Source organism: Lonchura striata, chromosome 1 (genome assembly GCF_046129695.1).
Source record: "Lonchura striata isolate bLonStr1 chromosome 1, bLonStr1.mat, whole genome shotgun sequence".
NCBI lineage: Eukaryota > Metazoa > Chordata > Aves > Passeriformes > Estrildidae > Lonchura > Lonchura striata.
Genome location: NC_134603.1, coordinates 105,120,888 through 105,131,691, shown reverse-complemented (window position 1 = coordinate 105,131,691; position 10,804 = coordinate 105,120,888). Strand labels below are relative to the sequence as shown.

Sequence of the window (10,804 nt, the reverse complement as noted above, 5' to 3'; positions counted from 1 at the left end):
ATATATTGATACAAATATTTTTACTAACAGATGTGTTTTAATAGATACATATTATAGTGATAGTTTAGAAATGATCACCTTATCTTAAAAAAAGAAATAGCAAGTATAGGATGTCACTATTATGCCACAGTTATTTGTGGCTGTTGTGACACATATTAATACTCTGTGGTTACTGCATTTATCAGAGGCAAGATTTTGATGATGCAGATATATTTATAAAATATGTATTATACACACACATATTGTATTTACTACAAAACAGTAAATTAATACAATATCTTTAAAATTATCATATTATTTTATAAAAAGAAATAGCAAGTATATGATGTCACTATTATGTCAGAGTCATTTGTGGCTCTTGTGACACATATTCATACTCTGTAGTTACTGAATTTTTCGGAGACAAGATTTTGATAGTACAGGTATATGTATACAATATGTATTATACACACCCATATTGTATTTACTACAAAACAGTAATTTTATACAATATGTTTAGAATTAAATGTTTATTAAATATGTGGAATGTTATATGATTAAAAAATCATCATGATGAATATGACAGTGGAACAATATCAATTGAGTATTTAATAGATCTGTTTGGATGCGTAGTAATGCTCCATAGTTAGCGCATGCATGACGAGCAAGCAAGGATCTGCTGTGCTCTTGTTTCAATAAAAGGCAGTTTTGCAGAATCTGGAGCATGCGAGACTTTCTTGCTCTCAGCCACACCTATAGTATTGGTAAATGTCACCCGATGGGAATCTGGGCTTGTGAACAGTCTCTGCAAACTCAACCAAAATAAGAGTGCTGAATTGGTTCTAATCAGCAATTAAGGCCACGTGCCCCTGACCCCCCTCTGATCCCAGAATCACAGCATGGCTCCGCTTGGAATGGCCCCTAGACATTGTCTTGTTGCAAGCCTGCTGCCAAGGGCAGGGACACCTTGCAGCACCAGGCCACATTGCAGCAAGCCCCATGCAACCTGACCTGGAACACTGCCAGGGACTGGGCAGCCACAGCTTCCATGGGCAGCGTGGCCCAGGTTGTCACCAGCCTCAGAGGCACACTTTCTTGCACATCTCCAGCCTAACCCTGCCCTCTGTCAGTGGGAAGCCGCTGCCCCTGGTGCTGTCCCTCCAGGCCCTTGTAAGCAGCCCTAGCGCAGGCCTCTGCTGGGTTTTGTGCAGGCTCTGAGAGGCTGCAGGAAGGTGCCCCAGGAGAAGCCCTTGGAGAGCGCTGGGGGCCGGGAGTGCCACCATCAGGGCAGCAAGCAGGGCCTGGCATGGCCGTCGGGGCGGGAGGACACAGGCTGGGCGCTGAGGCCCTGCCAGCTGGAGCTGGGAGCTCAGCTGTGCGGCCCAGCAGAGAGCCACGGGCTCTCGCGGCTCTGCATCCCTCACGGCTGAGGCAGCGGCCCAGGCGCAGCTGGCCGGGGACAGGCAGCCAGCCCCGGGCCACCCTGAGGGGCAAACTGCTCTGGGGCCAGAGTCTTTGGTGGCTGTGAGAAGCGTGGCCAGCCTGCCTTGGGCCCCTAGGGTGCTGACAAGTGTGCAGAGGAAAGTGCCAGCCCAGCAAGAAGCAACAACCAATAGCCCCCCCTGCATGGCCATAGTAATACTGGTGTCTTACGCTGGCTGTCTCTCCTTCCATGGGGAAATAGCAGAGGGGATCTCTATGAATAATAAGCACCTTTCAGAACCGATAAAGCTTCACCAGTGTTGGATGGGTATTGCACAGCTTTGGTTCTTGCAAAATTACCGGGAAAAAGGGACAGCAGGGGTAGGTAGGCCAACACAGGCACAGCTGAGAACGGAGGACAAGTTTCTGGCCCAAAATCTTTCTTCAGGTCTGACATGTATGAAATAGATTTTTTTCAAAGAGTAATTAGATAGGTAGGAATCAAAGCACCCTGAAAGTAAAGGCAGCAACTGATTTCCACAAAGAAGGGCCAGTAGGGAAAGGTAGGATGAGAGGAAGAATTAAAAAACGCTGCAGCTTTGCATAGAAAACAATCTCTTAACGGGGCTTCTTAGGAGTGTAAGAGGCTGGGCCTTTCACTCCTTTTTTTGTTCTCTCTATCTCATTGTCTCTTTTTTGGTCATATCTGCATGTCCTTTTGTTCTCCTGATTGTCTTTCCATACTGTTTCTGCCTACTCTCACCTTCCGCAATTCCACCAGTGTCACAAGTGTTACAAGTGCTAGCAAGCAGATCCATTAATGAATTCTATTCGCCCAGGGAAGAAACAGTATGACCAGAGGAAAGTTTCTCCAGCTGTGCCACAGGAGATTTAGATTGGATCTGCAGGAAATATTCCTTCAACAAAACGGATATCAAGCTTGGGAACAGGCTGCCCAGGACAACGGCTGAGTCACCACCCTCAGAAAGCTTTAGAAGTCCTGGGCATGTGGCATTTGGAGACCTGGCTGATTGGTGGAGTAGGCAGTGTTAAGTTTGTAGTAGAACTGTATGATCTTCAAGGACTTTTTCAACCTCGGAGATGCAGAGATTTAAGGGTAATTCAACCAGGGTGGAGTCAAGGCTTGGACTCAGTGATCCCAAGGGTGCCTTCCACCATGGATATCTATGAGACTGCCGATGGAGGCAGCTGGTAAGAAAGACCAAAGAAAGACCAAGGGAAGCTCTTTGAAGAAGGTTCACTCAAAAGCACCCTTAACCATTACACCAGGGCTACTCGGAGGGGCTGAGCTGGGCTGGGGACAAAGAATCGAGTTGGCTGGGTTGTGATGTGCTGCGGCAGTTGTGACATCGTGGGGGACATGTCACAGTGGGGGCAGGTACAAAAAGGCCCCAGCGGGTAACAGTGGCCCCGGATTCCTTGGGCAAGCGGTGAGTGCACACGCGTGGCAGGGAGGCCGTGCTGGGGACAAGGGGCGGGGTTAGAAACGCTGCAGCCCTGGCTGGGTTCTCCCTCTGCATGGAGGGAGAGCCCCTCATGGCAGAGCCTTGGCCACGGTACAGTGCTGCAGCTGCTGCTGCTGCTGCTGGGCCAGTGGGACAGGCCTTCCTGCCCCCAGCTGTCTGGGGCCCTGTTCTTCCTGCCCTCAGATCACTGGGATTCGTGTCCCTGCTGCTCCCACTGGCAGCCGCCTCCCTCCCCACTCCCCATCAAGGCCTTCTCTCCATCCTGCTGCAGACCATGGATTTCTGCGTGTTGTGGCTCCTGCTCTTGCTGCGTGTAGTCCAGCACCCGCAGCCCGTGGGTGATGTTTTGGATGAGGTGACGCATCGGGAAATGGAGCTGCGTGCAAAGTTCCAGGAAGAGGAGAGGATTCGGCTGGAGCGGGAGGTGGAGCTGCTGGCGCTGATGCAGAGTGGCGCATCCTGGAGAGACCTGCTCTGGTCTGCCTTGCAGCCCTGGCAGGTCTGGGCATTTGCTGGGCTCTTGGTTCTTCTCTTGGCAGCATGGTTTATGCGGAGGACAAGAAGTCGTGGGGCAGAGTTCGGTGGCAAGGAGGAGACGGAACAGGAGAAGGATGTAGAGGACGAGACATGCGTGTATGATGTGAGATGGCTTCTAGAGGAGCACATACAGGGGCCTGTAGAGGACCTGCAGACAGGCTGCAACAGGACGGTGGCCCTGATAGACAATTTCACAACTTTCCTCGGGCGTGCCTTGAGTGGGACTTTCTACCCGGTGCTGCAACAAGCCATTGGTTTTGGCAGTGCCTTTGAAGGTTGGGCCGCCCGTGAGGAGGAAGTTGTGTACCGGGTGCTTGTACCCCTGACTCCTCCCCAAGGCCACATCTTCCACCTGGAGCGTGACACTGACCAGCAGAAGCCTGGCAGGAATTTCCGTGTCCTTGTGGAGCTGGAGTGCAGCTGCCCCAGGGATTACCAGGGCACGAACATGCTGTGCTTCCAGCACCACCCTGACGTGATTAGGAGGAGGACTCGCCAGCCCAACCTCCTAGACACGCTGTGCACCGGCTCCTACCTCGACGTGGAGAAAACTGTCCAGTGGTTCTGCGCGCTGGTGGAAGAAAACTGGCGTCTTTTGCCCCAGTCACGCAGTTGGCGTTTAGAGCTGCTGCCCTCCAAACGCTCTTGCAAGCTCAGGCTGAGCAACAGCCAAGAAAGCTTCCAGGTTAAGGTGCTGTTTGGGGTGCAGCAACACGCCTCAGACATCTTTATCAGCAGCCAGCATCGAGGGGCCCACACCCCAAGCACAACGTGGCCCGAGACCTACAGCGTGGCAGAGACAAAGTTCTTGAGGCGCATGGCCAGGCCGGCTCCCCAGGACGACTCACACCTTAAATGCCTGCAGCTCCTTGCCCGTGTTCTTGCGCGCAAGGCCCTTTCCATCCCTTCCATCAAGACCAATGTCACGCGCCTGCTGAGCACCGTACCGGCGTCGCAGAGGCACAGGAGACATTTCCTGCTGCAGCTGTCGGATGCTCTGGAGCAGCTGCACTTATCTCTGGAAGGCAAACCCCTGGAGCATTTTACAGTGGGCAACCAGAGGCTTCCGGAGGAGTTCCGCTTGCCCCCAGATACACAAAGGGCTAGGCCATCCAACCTGTTCCACGGCCTGCCACAGGATCTGGCTGCCCACCCCTAGGCCTTGATCTGTGCCGTCGCCTGGCAAGAGTGCCGGCCTCTGGCCGCTGCTAGCGGGGCACGTAGAATCACAGCATTAGAGAATCACAGAATCACTAGGTTGGAAGGGACATTTAAGACCATCGAGTCCAACCCATGGCCTAACACCACCTTAGCTATTACCATGACCCTGCGTGCCATATCCAACCTTTTTTTAAACACATCCAGGCATGGTGACTCCACCAGTTCCCCCAGGCAAACGATTCCAGTACTTTACCACTCTTCCAGTAAGAATATTTTTCCTAACGTCCAACCTAAATTCCCCTTGGCACAGCTATGTGGAGTTGTGCAATTTATATGTTTTAATATTTCTGTATTATCCATTGGTTTGCCCCTGTACACCCCTATTATCACTTGGTTTGTTCCCTGTTTTCCCGCCTGGTCCTCCCTTCCCGCCCTTCCAGTATTTGTCCATCATCCTGGAAAGTGCAAAGTCATTCCCCTGTCTCCTCCCAGGTGCCTTGCCCGTCATTCGGTGTTCCTTCCCCTCCACCTAGAAGCTTCTGCTCAGGGCACCGAGTGATTGGACGAGGGCCTGGGGCCCCTCCCATATCCTCCCCCCATTGGACCAAGTCAGATCACCCCATCCTGGAGCCACTCCCTTCCCCTCTCCTCATTGGATCACCGATATCCCTCCCTAAAGGTTTACCCCTCCCCAAAGGTTTATAGCCCAGTGTCAGACCCCTCTCGGGGTTCCAGTTGGCTGGCACTGTTCCTGCATCTTTGGCCCGTTGGCCCGAATAAAGTGGACTTAGCCCCCAGTTGGATCCGCCCTTTCTTTCCTCACCAACGAGGCTTGCCTGCGCCGCCCAGGGACCCACGAAGGCACCCTCTAAACCCCATCCGGGAGCAGCGCAGGGTGCCTCCACCGCCCACTCTCGCCCCAGGAAGAGCTAGCCGGGGCTAGAGAGACCAGGGATCTGGGGCAGGAGCGCGGCACAGCTAAACACTGTGTCCTCTTGTTCTGTCACTTGCTGCCTGGAGAGAGACACCAACCCCCACCTCACTACAACCACCTTTCCCGTAGTTGGAGGGAGTGACAAGGTTGTCTCTGAGTCTCCATTTCTCCAGGCTAAACAACTCCAGCTCTGTTCCTCACAGCGCTTGTGCTCCCAAGCCTTCACCAGCCTTGCTGGCCTCCTTTGGATGCGTGTGCTCGCGGGGCTTGCAGCTGGTGGCAGAGAACCAGCTTGTAGCTCCATGACAAAGACAGGAATGAATGGGATGCATAGACAGATAGATATCTGTCTATATAACTATAGTGTGTATATATTGATACAAATATTTTTACTAACAGATGTGTTTTAATAGATACATATTATAGTGATAGTTTAGAAATGATCACCTTATCTTAAAAAAAGAAATAGCAAGTATAGGATGTCACTATTATGCCACAGTTATTTGTGGCTGTTGTGACACATATTCATACTCTGTGGTTACTGCATTTATCAGAGGCAAGATTTTGATGATGCAGGTATATTTATAAAATATGTATTATACATACACATATTGTATTTACTACAAAACAGTAATTTAATACAATATCTTTAAAATTATCATATTATTTTATAAAAAGAAATAGCAAGTATATGATGTCACTATTATGTCAGAGTCATTTGTGGCTCTTGTGACACATATTCATACTCTGTAGTTACTGAATTTTTCGGAGGCAAGATTTTGATAGTACAGTTATATGTATACAATATGTATTATACACACCCATATTGTATTTACTACAAAACAGTAATTTTATACAATATGTTTAGAATTAAATGTTTATTAAATATGTGGAATGTTATAGAATGAAAAAATCATCATGATGAATATGACAGTGGAACAATATAAATTGAGTATTTAATCGATCTGTTTGGATGCGTAGTAATGCTCCATAGTTAGCGCATGCATGACGAGCAAGCAAGGATCTGCTGTGCTCTTGTTTCAATAAAAGGCAGTTTTGCAGAATCTGGAGCATGCGAGACTTTCTTGATCTCAGCCACACCTATAGTATTGGTAAATGTCACCCGATGGGAATCTGGGCTTGTGAACAGTCTCTGTGAACTCAACCAAACTAACAGTGCTGAATTGGTTCTAATCAGCAATTAAGGCCACGTGCCCCTGACCCCCCTCTGATCCCAGAATCACAGCATGGCTCCGCTTGGAAGGGTCCCTAGACATTGTCTTGTTGCAAGCCTGCTGCCAAGGGCAGGGACACCTTGCACCACCAGGCCACATTGCAGCAAGCCCCATGCAACCTGACCTGGAACACTGCCAGGGACTGGGCAGCCACAGCTTCCATGGGCAGCGTGGCCCAGGTTGTCACCAGCCTCAGAGGCACACTTTCTTGCACATCTCCAGCCTAACCCTGCCCTCTGTCAGTGGGAAGCCGCTGCCCCTGGTGCTGTCCCTCCAGGCCCTTGTAAGCAGCCCTAGCGCAGGCCTCTGCTGGGTTTTGTGCAGGCTCTGAGAGGCTGCAGGAAGGTGCCCCAGGAGAAGCCCTTGGAGAGCGCTGGGGGCCGGGAGTGCCACCATCAGGGCAGCAAGCAGGGCCTGGCATGGCCGTCGGGGCGGGAGGGCACAGGCTGGGCGCTGAGGCCCTGCCAGCTGGAGCTGGGAGCTCAGCTGTGCGGCCCAGCAGAGAGCCACGGGCTCTCGCGGCTCTGCATCCCTCACGGCTGAGGCAGCGGCCCAGGCGCAGCTGGCCGGGGACAGGCAGCCAGCCCCGGGCCACCCTGAGGGGCAAACTGCTCTGGGGCCAGAGTCTTTGGTGGCTGTGAGAAGCGTGGCCAGCCTGCCTTGGGCCCCTAGGGTGCTGACAAGTGTGCAGAGGAAAGTGCCAGCCCAGCAAGAAGCAACAACCAATAGCCCCCCCTGCATGGCCATAGTAATACTGGTGTCTTACGCTGGCTGTCTCTCCTTCCATGGGGAAATAGCAGAGGGGATCTCTATGAATAATAAGCACCTTTCAGAACCGATAAAGCTTCACCAGTGTTGGATGGGTATTGCACAGCTTTGGTTCTTGTAAAATTACCGGGAAAAAGGGACAGCAGGGGTAGGTAGGCCAACACAGGCACAGCTGAGAACGGAGGACAAGTTTCTGGCCCAAAATCTTTCTTCAGGTCTGACATGTATGAAATAGATTTTTTCAGAGAGTAATTAGATAGGTAGGAATCAAAGCACCCTGAAAGTAAAGGCAGCAACTGATTTCCACAAAGAAGGGCCAGTAGGGAAAGGTAGGAGGAGAGAAAGAATTAAAAAACGCTCTAGCTTTGCATAGAAAACAATCTCTTAACAGGGCTTCTTAGGAGTGTAAGAGGCTGGGCCTTTCACTCCTTTTTTTGTTCTCTCTATCTCATTGTCTCTTTTTTGGTCATATCTGCATGTCCTTTTGTTCTGCTGATTGTCTTTCCATACTGTTTCTGCCTACTCTCACCTTCCGCAATTCCACCAGTGTCACAAGTGTTACAAGTGCTAGCAAGCAGATCCATTGATGAATTCTATTCGCCCAGGGAAGAAACAATATGACCAGAGGAAAGTTTCTCCAGCTGTGCCACAGGAGATTTAGATTGGATCTGCAGGAAATATTCCTTCAACAAAACGGATATCAAGCTTGGGAACAGGCTGCCTAGGGCAACGGCTGAGTCACCACCCTGAGAAAGCTTTAGAAGTCCTGGGCATGTGGCATTTGGAGACCTGGCTGATTGGTGGAGTAGGCAGTGTTAAGTTTGTAGTAGAACTGTATGATCTTCAAGGACTTTTTCAACCTCGGAGATGCAGAGATTTAAGGGTAATTCAACCAGGGTGGAGTCAAGGCTTGGACTCAGTGATCCCAAGGGTGCCTTCCACCATGGGTATCTATGAGACTGCCGATGGAGGCAGCTGGTAAGAAAGACCAAAGAAAGACCAAGGGAAGCTCTTTGAAGAAGGTTCACTCAAAAGCACCCTTAACCATTACACCAGGGCTACTCGGAGGGGCTGAGCTGGGCTGGGGACAAAGAATTGACTTGGCTGGGTTGTGATGTGCTGCGGCAGTTGTGACATCGTGGGGGACGTGTCACAGTGGGGGCAGGTACAAAAAGGCCCCAGCGGGTAACAGTGGCCCCGGATTCCTTGGGCAAGCGGTGAGTGCACACGCGTGGCAGGGAGGCCGTGCTGGGGACAAGGGGCGGGGTTAGAAACGCTGCACCCCTGGCTGGGTTCTCCCTCTGCATGGAGGGAGAGCCCCTCATGGCAGAGCCTTGGCCACGGTACAGTGCTGCTGCTGCTGCTGCTGCTGCTGGGCCAGTGGGACAGGCCTTCCTGCCCCCAGCTGTCTGGGGCCCTGTTCTTGCTGCCCTCAGATCACTGGGATTCGTGTCCCTGCTGCTCCCACTGGCAGCCGCCTGCCTCCCCACTCCCCATCAAGGCCTTCTCTCCATCCTCCTGCAGACCATGGATTTCTGCGTGTTGTGGCTCCTGCTCTTGCTGCGTGTAGTCCAGCACCCGCAGCCCGTGGGTGATGTTTTGGATGAGGTGACGCATCGGGAAATGGAGCTGCGTGCAAAGTTCCAGGAAGAGGAGAGGATTCGGCTGGAGCGGGAGGTGGAGCAGCTGGCGCTGATGCAGAGTGGCGCATCCTGGAGAGACCTGCTCTGGTCTGCCTTGCAGCCCTGGCAGGTCTGGGCATTTGCTGGGCTCTTGGTTCTTCTCTTGGCAGCATGGTTTATGCGGAGGACAAGAAGTCGTGGGGCAGAGTTCGGTGGCAAGGAGGAGACGGAAAAGGAGAAGGAGGTAGAGGACGAGACATGCGTGTATGATGTGAGATGGCTTCTAGAGGAGCACATACAGGGGCCTGTAGAGGACCTGCAGACAGGCTGCAACAGGACGGTGGCCCTGATAGACAATTTCACAACTGTCCTCGGGCGTGCCTTGAGTGGGACTTTCTACCCGGTGCTGCAACAAGCCATTGGTTTTGGCAGTGCCTTTGAAGGTTGGGCCGCCCGTGAGGAGGAAGTTGTGTACCGGGTGCTTGTACCCCTGACTCCTCCCCAAGGCCACATCTTCCACCTGGAGCGTGACACCGACCAGCAGAAGCCTGGCAGGAATTTCCGTGTCCTTGTGGAGCTGGAGTGCAGCTGCCCCAGGGATTACCAGGGCACGAACATGCTGTGCTTCCAGCACCACCCTGACGTGATTAGGAGGAGGACTCGCCAGCCCAACCTCCTAGACACGCTGTGCACCGGCTCCTACCTCGACGTGGAGAAAACTGTCCAGTGGTTCTGCGCACTGGTGGAAGCAAACTGGCGGCTTTTGCCCCAGTCACGCAGTTGGCGTTTAGAGCTGCTGCCCTCCAAACGCTCTTGCAAGCTCAGGCTGAGCAACAGCCAAGAAAGCTTCCAGGTTAAGGTGCTGTTTGGGCTGCAGCAACACGCCTCAGACATCTTTATCAGCAGCCAGCATCGAGGGGCCCACACCCCAAGCACAACGTGGCCCGAGACCTACAGCGTGGCAGAGACAAAGTTCTTGAGGCGCATGGCCAGGCCGGCTCCCCAGGACGACTCACACCTTAAATGCCTGCAGCTCCTTGCCCGTGTTCTTGCGCGCAAGGCCCTTTCCATCCCTTCCATCAAGACCAATGTCACGCGCCTGCTGAGCACCGTACCGGCGTCGCAGAGGCACAGGAGACATTTCCTGCTGCAGCTGTCGGATGCTCTGGAGCAGCTGCACTTATCTCTGGAAGGCAAACCCCTGGAGCATTTTACAGTGGGCAACCAGAGGCTTCCGGAGGAGTTCCGCTTGCCCCCAGATACACAAAGGGCTAGGCCATCCAACCTGTTCCACGGCCTGCCACAGGATCTGGCTGCCCACCCCTAGGCCTTGATCTGTGCCGTCGCCTGGCAAGAGTGCCGGCCTCTGGCCGCTGCTAGCGGGGCACGTAGAATCACAGCATTAGAGAATCACAGAATCACTAGGTTGGAAGGGACATATAAGACCATCGAGTCCAACCCATGGCCTAACACCACCTTAGCTATTACCATGACCCTGCGAGCCATATCCAACCTTTTTTTAAACACATCCAGGGATGGTGACTCCACCAGTTCCCCCAGGCAAACGATTCCAGTACTTTACCACTCTTCCAGTAAGAATATTTTTCCTAACGTCCAACCTAAATTCCCCTTGGCACAGCTATGTGGAGTTGTGCAATT

The 10,804-nt window shown here is 52.3% G+C and overlaps 2 protein-coding genes across 2 annotated transcripts; both read left to right on the top strand.

Moving 5' to 3' along the window:
- Positions 1 to 3,162: 3,162 nt before the first annotated feature.
- On the top strand, positions 3,163 to 4,584 carry LOC144245951 (inositol 1,4,5-trisphosphate receptor-interacting protein-like 1). Its single transcript, XM_077781598.1, has one exon. The coding sequence runs from the start codon at positions 3,163 to 3,165 to the stop codon at positions 4,582 to 4,584; it is 1,422 nt and encodes a 473-aa protein (XP_077637724.1).
- Positions 4,585 to 9,146: 4,562 nt separating this feature from the next.
- On the top strand, positions 9,147 to 10,472 carry LOC144245939 (inositol 1,4,5-trisphosphate receptor-interacting protein-like 1). The gene has a single exon (XM_077781553.1). The coding sequence runs from the start codon at positions 9,147 to 9,149 to the stop codon at positions 10,470 to 10,472; it is 1,326 nt and encodes a 441-aa protein (XP_077637679.1).
- The last annotated feature ends 332 nt before the right edge of the window (positions 10,473 to 10,804 follow it).

Excerpts from the sequence above, each read along its gene's own strand:
- LOC144245951 (XM_077781598.1), top strand. The coding sequence starts at position 3,163 with ATGGATTTCTGCGTGTTGTGGCTCCTGCTCTTGCTGCGTGTAGTCCAG.
- LOC144245939 (XM_077781553.1), top strand. The coding sequence starts at position 9,147 with ATGGAGCTGCGTGCAAAGTTCCAGGAAGAGGAGAGGATTCGGCTGGAG.